Below are 13,923 nucleotides of genomic sequence, written 5' to 3' on the forward strand. Positions count from 1 at the left end.
GGGGGGTTTGGGGATATCGGTGCTAGAGGGATGTCCTCAACCATGAGAATGAGAGAGGCGATGGATATGAGGGGATCCGTGTCGAGGAAGAAGATGAGAAGGAGCGGGGATAAGCGGTGTGCAGGCTGCATAACCAATGGTCCTCCGGAAGATGTGTGGTCTATTGGATCAAGTCAGATCCAACGACCAACAAACCAGCGTGTGATTTGCATGCAGCTTCTGCCGGTCGGATGGGTAGCATCATTTACCTTTAGGATTTTTATATCATGGGTAACCCGAACTGTCCAAACGCTTTAATTTTGAGAACCTGTTAAACACCCGTTTGATGTTCGAAGACGTTCGGACATATGAGGGGAAAATGAGCTTCGAGATTGAAGCCCATAGCAACGCACACACGGGCGTTCTACTAGTATGTATAACATCAGAATCCCTGTTTCAGGTGACACCCTAGCCCGTGGGCACCCTTTGTTCGGATTCGAAGGAGGGGGGTTGACCGACGGAATTTTTGTCTTGGTTGTGCTGGGTCACGTCATAGACTCATGGAAAAACAGATTTGGCCACAAGATTAAAAAATATTCCCTCCGAGGTACCCATGGTGGTAGTTTTCCCATCTAAGTATCAAACCTTAGTGTGTGGCAACGCATGTGTAAAAAATTTATTTCTTAAATCTTTGAAACTTTCTGATGCAAATAGATATAAAATTTGCCCGATATGGCCAAGGAATGAAAATATAGAAACAAGTTGAAACAAGAGGGTGTTTTGTGAATTCTTTTAAGCAAACATGATTTTAGTTTGTTCATATTTAAAAAAAGTGTACCAACATAATACTTTCAAGATTCTGATCCAAAAACATATAAAGTTTGTCAAAATCGATGCAAGTATGAATTACTTGTGATTTTGACAAGGTATAAGGACCTATATGTAAAAGTTTTAAAGTATTAAAAAACAAAAAACAAAGTCGATATTCATAATCTCTAACAAATTCTACCCCAAATTGATGTATAATATATATGTGTTTAATTATAGATAAGTTAGATTTGAATTAATCAAATTCAAATGTTTTAAAAAATGGTTTTAAGAATAATAGAGAAGAATTATGCCGATGGCCGCCCTACGTCGGCATACATCTAACAGCATTGGCCGTCGGCCGTCGGTCAGCAAATGGTCCGCAAGGGCCACGTGATAGGATGTATGCCGACGACCACCCTCGGCTTATATGGAGCTTTGTCGACGGTCAACTATTTGCTGACGGTACTGTTCGGCATGTCCTCAACTTTGCCGGTGGTCAAGCTTTGCCAACGATTTTCCACTTGCCGTCAGGTTATGCGTAGATATGTCGACTGTTGAAAGTCGCCCACAGGATCAATTACACCATATCATGACGAAAATACACAAACAAAATCTTTAGGAAAAGGCACGCCTCGTGCCTTTCTTCTTTTTCTTTTCCTTTTTTTTCTTATTACAATCTTTGATCCCTATGCGTGTGTATAAATACATGACCGTCCGAGACAACCCAAACAACTCAAACATCTCCTAGACCTGGTCAAAGCTAATATGTGTAGTAAATAAAAATGGAGGGTACCACTAAAAAAATGGAGGGAGCAAACTATCTTAAGATAAAAAACAAAATAAAAAATATTTGCGAATTTTATAAAAACAAGTAAAAACGATCCTTTGACCCCCATCGTACGTGCAGGAAATGTATAGCGTGATGGTTCTTCTCTTTCACAATGTTTGGAGAGTTGGAGTCCAACAGCAGCCAGTGATCGAGCTTGCACAAGCAAAGCAAAACAATCTCTCAATGCAATTAATCATTTCTTCCATTTTATACACAAAGAGAACAAAAAAATGCTGCTGTGGAGCTGCATGCTCTTTCTTACAAGGGAACCTGGAACAAGCTGCTTCGTATGGACACGCAGAGAAGACAGAGAAGAGACGGACGCACTGATGGGGTCGCTGCCGTAAGTAAAGGTTTATTTAGCGGACGCAGGAAGGCAGGGTGAAACCGTGGCACATGTAGGCCAGCACGATGTATACCATCGCCACCAGGATCAGTATCACCGCCGCTCTGCATGCAAACAAACAAGTCAACAACAAGAGTAATTTTTTACTGGTGCTCATTGGTGAGCATCTAAGAAGAAATTATATGAGCACACGCGTTCTATCTGCCACAGATTGGGCGCCTCTAGTAACTGGATGCACACAATAAAGTTACTAGATTGTTATTGACAAATGTTTTCTCGATGCAACGATCTTCCTTTTCTTTTTTGCTAACATTGAAAGGCTCTAGTCGACGTGCAAGACTCGAAAATACAATGTAGTACCGCAGCTATGTTAATTGTTTGGGTCGACCGCTTAATTAATCCCAGGAGGCGCAAGATTGGAGATGTGCGACAATTGGGGTTGACCGCTTAATTAATCTCAAGTAGCACAAGATTGAAACTGTGCTGTATATGAAAACTCACAAAAAAATTGAGAATGAAGGCGAGATTCTGAAAATTAAAGTTTCTAATTGAAGCGTGCGATCAAAAATTAGTTCAGAGGACATTTACTTACGTGAGCTTCACATTTCTCCACCACACGGTGTTCCTGAAACGGCGAGCTTGCCGCTTGAACCGCATCGTGTTTCCTTGCATAGTTGCTGTCTTGTCGACCAACATCTCCAGACGATCGCCCCTCTCGAGCACCTTGTCGATGTTATCGATCATAATACTCCGCACCTGCATGGGTACAATAACTCAACAAACAACCACTGAATTACGAGAGAAAAATATGGGGCTAACGAAATCCAGAGCAAGAGCAGGGAATGTAACAGTGTCCACATTAGTTCCATAATTTTCTCATATTTGTGAACTAAGCATAAGTGAGAATGGGCTCTCTTGTCACATTAAGCAGATGAGGATCACACACTTAAATTGCGCTAAGATTGTATTTGCTGGAAGGGAAAGATATGCAAGAGAAACAACATAAGGCCATACCTGATCCATTTCACCCTTCATGCGGGTTATGCAATCAGCGTTGGGGTCGTTCGAGTAATAGTCCATTTGCTTGCTCAAAACCCTCGAGAACTCGTCGTTCATCGTGTAAGCAAGAGCCGTGAGTGCTGCACGACCATACGTCTTGACAAACTTTCCATGGATGTCTTCAAGAAACGCGAAGGGAATCCGTCCTGCAACATAGAGGATGATAGAGTTATCAACAAAAAGTTCTTGCAAAGAACGACAGACTATTATGCGATATAGCATTCCTATTGGTGTTATCATCCTGAAATGAGAATATATTTATCATCCAGGCCAAGTGGACTAGGAATTTTGCAGCACCCACTGAAATTTTAGTGACAAACAGCAAATGATACCACGACATCTTTTGGTCAACTGACAAATGAGGTGTTTATTAGTCAATGCTCGACTTCGAATGCAATGTAAAATTGGTGGGAATTTGGCTATGAATAATTAGCATGGTCAAACAAGTTGCAAACCCAATGGATCAATCTTCGAATTAGGATCTTGTAATGGTAGCATCGTAGTTTATAATACATGACAACTATGAATGTTCTCACGAGTTGACACAAATTTAAGTGAAATAACCAAAGGGTCGAGTATCATATTATGATACCATATCATAATAAATATTACATATTTACACCATGACGTACGTGTTTTTGGCCCATGTCACCGTTCGTGGCCGCATCGGTGCCGCCTCGAGGGTTTTGCCTTGTTTTTCATGGCGCACTGCAGTTTCGTCCGCAACGATCGTCGAAAACATTTTTTGACCGTGTTACTATGTGTCTTGCATGACAGTAAATACTACTTAATATGTAATAGTTGAAGAGAACTAAACTATAATTATTTAGTATAGAGGAAGTATCATTTAAAATATTAATCTATGATAGTCCTATACATTAGGGATGTGAGCCTTAGCACTCCACCCACACATGTGTCCACATGGCTTGTCGATCTGTTGTTGCTGTTGCAATCACGTCCACGAAAACCGCTTCAGATCCGGCTGTGAAACTTGATTATATCAAATAAGATGAGGTTCCTCGCCCACACGGGAATTATTCCGGCCGGCTCATCCACTCTTGATGCCTTGACCGCAGGAATTCGATTCACCATAGGTAGGCGGCGATGCATTTGAATGTTAATGGGCCGTAGGAAGAGGACGGTGATCGATGAGTTCCATCAATCAATACATGCATGGGGATGATGGTTGTAGTAATAATGTACTAGTGGTACGTAGGATGTACGTCTACACGATCGACTTACGTCCTGACGCGGCGGCGGCGTCGTCGTCGGTCATGCAGAGCGCGGTGATGCCGTCGGCGCGCATGACGTGGAAGACGTAGAGGCCCTGGGTGTAGGAGACGCGGCAGTCGGCGGCGGCGCCTCCGCCGGCGGCGTGGAGGCGCTCGAGGATCTGCCGCGCGACGGCCCCGGCGTTTGTCGTGGTGCCCCCGGCGCCGTGCTCCGCCAGCACCGCCGCGCCCCGCGCCACCACCGCGTACTGGATCTTCTTTCCCATGGCCGCGAGGTTACCCAGACGAGGGACGGGACGATCGATCGATCCCTCCTCCGTCCGCCCCCTTTCCGCCTCCCGAACGAGGAGGAGAAAACCGAGAAGAGGAGAGGAGAGGAGACGAGAGGAGAGGCGCGGCTGTTTGACACGGGCACGATCGCCTCCGCGATACGTCGTAGGAGTACTATACTCTACTACTACTACTAGTAGTAATGGTGGTACGCCATGATGCACATGCATGCGCGCGTCGGCGGTTTGCTTTTCGGTGCCCTTTTATTTATTTTTGCAACGAAGATCTGGTTACAGAAGAATTTGTAATAAAGGTTGTGTTGCGGAATTTTAGTGCAACAAATGTTCTGTTACGAATTATTTTTTGCAGCAGAAACTGTTGCGGAAAATATTTATTTTTTGCAACAAAGGTCTTGTTGCGATTTTTATTTTACAACAGAGATCTTGTTACAAATTTTCTTTTTGCGGTAGAGGTCTTGCTGCACATTTGTTTTTGTAACAAATAGTGATGTTGCGGAAGTGAACGGCGCCTTGCTGTGGTCGATGTCGAGCAGATGTCGTCTTCTTCACCACCCGGTAGCAGTAGGAGCGGGCATCGTCGATCTAGAAGCGGGAGGAGGAGAGAGGGTGGGTAGTGGTGAGGCGGCCGACGATCGCGACGGCAGAGCGTGTGGTCGCCGACGTCAGCGGCGGTGAAGCGGGGGTGCTCGGCGACGACATAGCTTCCAATGCCTCGTCTGCATGGAGGAGAGAAGAGGGAGGAACATGAGGCCGGAGTAGCATAGCTGGGCGATAGCGGCCGAAGAAGAGCTCCAGCGTACGCGCTCGAGCGACCATGGCCACTCATCGCGAGCGGATACATATGGAGACAGAAAGACGTGACCACATCGGGGCATGGAGACATCAGCTTGAAGGAAAGCATTGGAGAGCACGAGAGGATCTAGATCCAGATCCCGCAACACATAACTTGTTGTTGTGGAAGGATTGCAAAAACGGCTCGGTTGCAAAAACCAGTCTAGGTAATACGTTATTCCCAAACCATCATTAAAATCCGATCCGACGGCCACAGAGCTGGCTGACGCGGACATTATTATCAGTCGAATGATTAGGGGATTGTTACCCGTCGGCCGACCGATTTGTTCGAAAGACCCGACGCCGCGCGAGCCGTCGGATCTAACACAGATCTAGTGAGGCGAATCCATTTTTTCTATTTTGCAACAAAGATCTTGTTACAAAAATATTTCTAAGAAAGGTTGTGTTGTCGAATTTTTGTGCAACAAAGGTTATGTTGCGGATTTTTCTTGCAATAGAGATTGTGTTGTGGAATATTTTCTGCAACAAAAGTCTTGTTGTGATTTTTCTTATTTTTGTTTGCAATAGAGATCTTGTTGCGGAATTGTTTTGCAGCAGAGGTCTTGTTGCACATTTGTTTTTTTTGCAACAACAATGATGTTGCAGAGGTGGACGGTGCCTTGTTGTCATTGATGTCAAGCAGAGGTCGTCTTCTTATCATCCGGTAGCAGTAGGAGCAGGCGCCGTCGATCTAGAAGAAAGATGAGGAGAGAGGGTGGGTGATGGTGAGGTGGTCCACGGCCGTGACAACGAAATGCGTGCTCGCCGACGGCAACGGCGGTGAAGCATGGGTGTTCAGCGGCGTGCAGCTTCCAGCGCCTCGTTCGGATGAAGGAAAGAGGAGGGAGGAGCATAAGGTCAGAGCAGCATACCTGGCGAACGGCGGCCAGAGAAGAGCTCCGGCGTGCGCACTCGAGCGGCCATGGCCATTGCTCGCGAGCAGACACATGAAGGCGGAAAGAGGTGCTTTGGTCGGGCATGAAAACATCAGCTTGACAGAAAGCTCGGAAGAGCACGAGAGAATCAAGTTCCAGATCCCGCAACACATTACTTGTTGTTACGGGGGAATTGCAACAACGACTCGATTGTAAAAATTAGTCTAGATAAAACATTATTCTGGACTCATCCTTAAAATTCGATCCGTTGACCCGAAAACTGGCAGACGCAGACGTTATTACCGGTCGGATGATTAAAATCATTTCCTTTTAGTTTCGGACTCGTTCCGTGCGTGCGTTCTAGCGATTGATTAGTTGGTTGTCTTAACGAATCTCTCAGTTCCCGGGCTGAGTTCCTTCCGTGCACGATACAACTACGAACCGAGCCCGAGACGTGTATGCCATCGTAGTATTTCATTTGCGGTTTTTGCTGACAAGGGCACATGTTCAAAAATATTTTGTCTAAATAAAAAAAATGTTCAAAAATATTACTCTAGTTCATGTTTTCTTTTTGAGAAAACTTTCAAAAATATTGCGAGGAAATTTTTCAATCTATTTGTCATCTGTCAAGGTAGTATGAAGAACATCAAAATTAAAAAAAAAATACATGTTTGTAGACTATCTAGCTACGATTACAAACACTAGAGCGAGCGGAAGGTACGTCGCCGTCATCATCCGTCCCTTACCGGAGCCGGACAAACCTTGTTGTAGTAGACAGTGCTGGGTAACGTAGCATAAAATCAAAAAAATTCCTACGCATATTCAGATCTTTCTATGGAGAGACCTGCAACGAGAGAGGGGTGAGTGCATCTTCATACCTTTGAAGATCGCTAAGCGGAAGCGTTGCTAGAACGCGGTTGATGGAGTCGTACTCGCGGCGATTCAGATCGCGGTGAGATTCCGATCTAGTGCCGAACCACGGCACCTCCGCGTTCAACACACGTGCAGCCCGGTAACGTCTCCCGCACCTTGATCCAGCAAGGAAGAGGGAGAGGTTGGGGAAGATCTCCGACAGCACGACGGTGTGGTGTCGATGGAGAGACGAGGTCTCCAGGCAGGGCTTCGCCAAGCACCGTGGGAGGAGGAGGAAGGAGGGGAGCAGGGTTGCGCTGAGAGGAGAAGAAGCCGTGTGCAAAACAACCCCAAACCCCTCTCTATTTATAGGAGGAGGGGAGGGGGGTGCCACCCCTAGGGTTTCCCCCTTAGGTGGTGCGGCAGCCCCCCCCCCCCCAGATGGGAGGTGTGGCGGCTAGGGCAGGGGGAAGGGATGGCGCACCCCTTAGGTGGGCCTTAGGCCCACCAGCGCCAGGGTCCCCCCCCTCTCTCCCTCCTGCGCCTTGGGCCTCTTGTGGGAGGCGCACCAACCCACTTTGGGCTGGTTGCCCTCCCCCCTTTGGCCCATGATACCTCTTGGGCCTGGTGGCCCCTCCCGGTGGACCCCCGGGACCATTTCCGATGGTCCCGGTACGCTACCGGTGACGCCCGAAACATTTTCGGTGTCCAAAATCATCCATCCTATATATCAATCTTTACCTTCGGACCATTTCGGAGCTCCTCGTGATGTCCGGGATCTCATCCGGGACTCCGAACAACTTTCGGTATCCTCGTATAACATTTCCCTATAACCCTAGCGTCATCGAACCTTAAGTGTGTAGACCCTACGGGTTCGGGAAGCATGCATACATGACCGAGACGTTCTTCGGCCAATAACCATCAGCGGGATCTGGATACCCGTGGTGGCTCCGACACGTTTCACGAAGATCTCATCGGATGAACCACGATGTCAAGGATTCAATCAATCCCGTATACAATTCCCTTCGTCTGTCGGTATAGAACTTGCCCGAGATTCTATCGTCGGTATACATACACCTTGTTCAATCTCGTTACTGGTAAGTCTCTTTACTCGTTCCGTAGCACGTCATCGTGTGACTAACTCCTTAGTCACATTGAGCTCATGATGATGTTCTATCGAGTGGGCCCAGAGATACCTCTCCGTCACATGGAGTGACAAATCCCGATCTCGATTTGTACCAACCCAACAGACACTTTCAGAGGTACCCGTAGTGCACCTTTATAGTCACCCAGTTACGTTGTGACGTTTGATACACCCAAAGCACTCCTACGGTATCCGGGAGTTGCACAATCTCACGGTCGAAGGAAAAGAAACTTGACATTAGAAAAGCTTTAGCATACGAACAACACGATCTAGTGCTATGCTTAGGATTGGATCTTGTGCATCACATCATTCTCCCAATGATGTGATCCCGTTATCAATGACATCTAATGTCCATGATCAGGAAACCATGATCATCTATTGATCAACGTGCTAGCCAACTAGAGGCTTGCTAGGGACACATTGTGATCTATTTATCCACACATGTATTACTGTTTCATGTTAATACAATTATAGCATGAACAATAGATGATTATCATGAACAAGGAAATATGATAATAACCATTTTATTATTGCCTCTAGGGCATATTTCCAATAGTCTCCCACTTGCACTAGAGTCAATAATCTAGTTACATTGTGATGTATCGAACACCCATAGCATTATGGTGTTGATCATGTTTTGCTCGAGGAAGAGGTTTAGTCAACGGGTCTGCAACATTCAGATCCGTATGTACTTTACAAATCTCTATTTCTCCACTCTGGACATGGTCCTGGATGGAGGTGTAGCGGCGTTTGATGTGCTTCGTCTTTCAGTGAAACTTGGGCTCCTTGGCTATGGCAATGGCCCCAATGTTATCACAGAAGAGTGTTATTGGACCCGACGCGCTTGGAACCACTCCAAGCTCGGTGATGAGCTCCTTCATCCAAATTCCTTCATGATCCGCTTCCGAAGCAGCTATGTACTCCGCTTCACATGTAGATGCTGCCACGACTTCTTGCTTGCTGCTGCACCAGCTCACTGCCCCACCATTCAAAACATACACATATCCGGTCTGTGACTTAGAGTCATCCGGATCTGTGTCGAAGCTAGCATCAACGTAACCCTTTACGTCGAGCTCTTCGTCACCTCCATAAACGAGAAACATCTCCTTAGTCCTCTTCAGGTACTTAAGGATATTCTTGACCGTTGTCCAGTGTTCCATATCGGGATCACTTTGGTACCTCCCTACCAAACTTATGGCAAGGTTTATATCAGGTCTGGTACACAACATGGCATACATTAAAGAGCCTACGGCTGAAGCGTAGGGGACAGTACTCATCTTCTCTCTATCTGTTGTCGTGGTCGGTGACTGAGTCTTACTCAATCTCATACCTTGCAAAACTGGCAAGAACCCTTTCTTTGAGTTTTCCATATTGAACTTCTTCGATATCTTGTCAAGGTATGTACTTTGCGAAAGACCTATGAGGCGTCTCGATCTATCTCTATAGATCTTGATGCCTAATATGTATGCAGCTTCTCCAAGGTCCTTCATTGAAAAACTCTTGTTCGAATAGGCATGTATGTTCTCCAACATTTCTATATTATTCCCCATCAATAATATGTCATCCACATACAGTATGAGGAAAGCTACAGAGATCCCACTCACTTTCTTGTACAGACAGGCTTCTCCATAAACCTGTATGAACCCAAACGCTTTAATCACCTCATTAAAACGAATGTTCCAACTCCAAGATGCTTGCACCAGCCCATAGATGGAGCGCTGGAGCTTGCACACTTTGTTAGCACCCTTAGGGTCGACAAAACCTTCTGGTTGCATCATATACAACTCTTCCTTAAGATTCCCGTTAAGGAACGCTGTTTTGACGTCCATTTGCCAAATTTCATAATCATAAAAGGCGGCAATTGCTAACATGATCCGGACTGATTTCAGCTTCGCTACGGGAGAGAAAGTATCTTCGTAGTCAACTCCTTGAATTTGTCGAAACCCCTTTGCGACAAGTCGAGCTTTATAAACGGTCACATTACCGTTTGCATCAGTCTTCTTCTTGAAGATCCATTTATTTTCTATGGCTCGTCGGTCCTCGGGCAAGTCCACCAAAGTCTATACTTTGTTCTCATACATGGATCTTCATAGCCTCAAGCCATTTGTTGGAATCCGGGCCCGCCATTGCTTCTTCATAGTTCGAAGGTTCACCGTTGTCTAACAACATGATTTCCATCACAGGGTTGCCGTACCACTCTGGTGCGGAGCGTGCCCTTGTGGACCTTCACGGTTCAGTAGTAACTTGATCCGAAGCTTCATGATCATTATCATTAACTTCCCTCTTCAGTTGGTGTAGGCGCCACAGGAACAATTTCCCGCGCTGTGCTACTTTCCTGTTCGAGAGGGTGTGTAATTACCTCATCAAGTTCTACTTTCCTCCCACTTACTTCTTTTGAGAGAAACTCTTTCTCTAGAAAGGATCCGTTCTTGGCAACAAAGGTTTTACCTTCGGATCTGAGATAGAAGGTATACCCAATAGTTTCCTTAGGGTATCCTATGAATACGCATTTCTCCGCTTTGGGTTCGAGCTTCTCTGGTGGAAGTTTCTTCACATAAGCATCGCAGCCCCAAACTTTAAGAAATGACAAATTAGGTTTCTTGCCAAACCATAGTTCATACGGTGTCGTCTCAACGGATTTAGACGATGTCCTGTTTAAAGTGAATGCCGCAGTTTCTAATGCGTATCCCCAAAATGATAGCGGTAAGTCGGTAAGAGACATCATAGATCGTACCATATCTAATAAAGTGCGATTACGACGTTCAAACACTTCGTTGCGTTGCGGTGTGCCAGGCGGCGTCAGTTGTGAAACGATTCCACACTTCCTTAGGTGTGTGCCAAATTTGTGACTCAAATATTATCCTCCACGATCAGATCGTAGACACTTAATTTTTCTGTCACGTTGATTCTCAACCTCACTCTGAAATTCCTTGAACTTTTCAAACGTCTCAGATTTGTGCTTCATCAAGTATTTATACCCATACCTACTCAAATCATCGGTGAGAGTGAGAACATAACGGTACCCACCGCAAGCTTCAACGTTCATCGGACCACACACATCAGTATGTATTATTTCCAATAAGTCGGTTGCTCTCTCCATTATTCCTGAAATGGATTCTTAGTCATCTTGCCCATGAGGCACGGTTCGCATGTGTCAAATGATTCAAAGTCAAGAGACTCTAATAGTCCATCAGTATGGAGTTTCTTCATGCGCTTAACACCGATATGACCAAGGCCGCAGTGCCACAAGTATGTGGGACTATCATTATCAACTTTACATCTTTTGGTACTAACACTATGAATATGTGTAACATCACGATCGAGATTCATTAAGAATAAACCATTCACCAGCGGAGCATGACCATAAAACATATCACTCATATAAATAGAACAACCATTATTCTCTGACTTAAATGAGTAGCCGTCTCGCATTAAGCAAGACCCTGATACAATATTCATGCTCAAAGCTGGTACTAAATAACAATTATTAAGGTTTAAAACTAATCCCGACGGTAGATGTAGAGGTAGTGTGCCGACGGCGATCACATCGACCTTGGAGCCATTCCCGACGCGCATCGTCACCTCGTCCTTGGCCAGTCTCCGCTTATTCCGCAGTTCCTGCTTTGAGTTGCAAATGTGAGCAACAACACCGGTATCAAATATCCAGGAGCTACTACGAGTGCTGGTAAGGTACACATCAATAACATGTATGTCACATATACCTTTAACGTTGCGGGCCTTCTTGTCCGCTAAGTACTTGGGGCAGTTCCGCTTCCAGTGACCTTTTCCCTTGCAATAGAAGCACTCAGTCTCAGGTTTGGGTCCATTCTTTTTCTTCTTCCCGGCATATGGCTTACCAGGCGCGGCAAGGCCTTTCCGTCTTTCTTGAAGTTCTTCTTACCCTTGCCCTTCTTGAAACTGGTGGTCTTGTTGACCATCAACACTTGATGCTCTTTCTTGTTTTCTACTTCTGCAGACTTGAGCATCGAGTACAACTCGAGAATGGTCTTCTCCATCCCTTGCATGTTGTAGTTCAGCACAAAACCTTTGTAGCTTGGTGGGAGAGACTGGAGGATTCTGTCAATTATAGCATCATCCGGAAGTTCGACTCCAAGTGAAGTCAGACGACCGTGTAGCCCAGACATTTTGAGTATGTGCTCACTGACAGAACTGCTCTCCTCCATCTTACAGCTAAAGAACTTGTCGGAGACTTCATATCTCTCGACACGGGCATGAGCTTGAAAAACCAGTTTCAGCTATTGGAACATCTCATATGCACCAGGTTGCTCAAAACGCCTTTGGAGCCCTGTTTCCAAACTGTATAACATGCCACACCTAACCAGAGAGTAGTCATGACTCCACGTTTGCCAGACGTTCAGGATGTCCTGGGCTGCTGCGGGAGCAGGAGGGTCACCTAGCGGCGCATCAAGGACATAAGCCTTTTTAGCTGCTTCAAGGATGAGCTTCAAGTTGCAAACTAAGTCCGTATAGTTGCTACCATCATCTTTCAGCTTGTTTTTCTCTAGGAATGCGTTGAAATTGAGGTTGACGTTGGCCATCTACAATATTTATAAAGACAACTTTTAGACTAAGTTCATGACAATTAAGTTCATTTAATCAAATTAAGTATGAACTCCTACTTAAATCGACATCCCTCTAGTCATCTAAGTGATACATGATCCATGTTGACTAACCCGTGTCCGATCATCACGTGAGACGGACTAGTCATCATGGTGAGCAACTTCATGCTGATCGTATTCAACCACACGACTCATGTTCGACCTTTCGGTCTCTTGTATTCGAGGTCATGTCTGTACATGCTAAGCTCGTCGAGTCAACCTAGGTGTTTCGCATGTGTAAATCTGGCTTACACCCATTGTATGCCAACGTTAGAATCTATCACACCCGATCATCACGTGGTGCTTCAAGACAACGATCCTTCGCAACGGTGCACACTTAGGGGAATACGTTCTCGAAATTTTAAGAGGGATCATCTTATTATGCTACTGTCGTTCTAAGCAATAAGATGAAAAACATGATAAACATCACAATGCAATCATATAGTGACATGATATGGCCATTATCATCTTTGCTCTTTCGATCTCTGATGTCAGCTATGCTACTGCACAAAAGACCCTCCAATGGCGCCAGAAACAGATGTGTCGACGACACCAGGAATCCTTCAGTTGCGGCTACGCCTTATGGGACTTCCTAGGCAAGTATGCAAAGGATTTTCCCCGTGGCCTTGGAGCCTTGCGTTGGTGTTCCCTTGAAGCGGAAAGGGTGATGTAGCACAGCGACGGTAAGTATTTCCCTCAGTTTGAGAACCAAGGTATCAATCCGGCGGAGGGGTATCACAAGATCCTGCACAAACACAAAAACTTGCTCCCAATGCTATTAAGGGGTTGGCAATCCCTTATAGGTTGTTTGCCAAGTGAGAACTGAAAGCAACAAAGTAACAAAGCAAAGTAAAAGCGGAGGTGTAAACGATGGATGTGAATAGACCCGGGGGCCGTAGTGTTTACTAGTGGCTTCTCTCATAAAAGCAAGTAGACCGTGGGTGAACAAATTACTATCGAGCAATTGATAGAACCGCGCAAAGTCGTGACGATATCTATGCAATGATTATATCTATAGGCATCACGTCCAAAACAAGTAGACCGATACTTTCTGCAT

The 13,923-nt window shown here is 45.5% G+C and overlaps 1 protein-coding gene across 1 annotated transcript; it reads right to left on the reverse strand.

Moving 5' to 3' along the window:
* Nucleotides 1-1,454: 1,454 nt before the first annotated feature.
* Nucleotides 1,455-4,677, reverse strand: LOC123403629 (vesicle-associated membrane protein 711-like). Its single transcript, XM_045097551.1, has 4 exons — nucleotides 4,266-4,677; nucleotides 2,979-3,169; nucleotides 2,557-2,720; nucleotides 1,455-2,068 (listed from the first exon to the last, which is right to left on the reverse strand). Exons 1-4 carry the CDS (start codon nucleotides 4,519-4,521, stop codon nucleotides 1,978-1,980), a joined length of 702 nt encoding a protein of 233 aa, XP_044953486.1. The 5' UTR covers nucleotides 4,522-4,677; the 3' UTR covers nucleotides 1,455-1,977.
* Between the last annotated feature and the right edge of the window lie 9,246 nt (nucleotides 4,678-13,923).

The sequence above is a fragment of the Hordeum vulgare genome, chromosome 6H (assembly GCF_904849725.1).
Source record: "Hordeum vulgare subsp. vulgare chromosome 6H, MorexV3_pseudomolecules_assembly, whole genome shotgun sequence".
Taxonomy (NCBI): Eukaryota; Viridiplantae; Streptophyta; class Magnoliopsida; order Poales; family Poaceae; genus Hordeum; species Hordeum vulgare.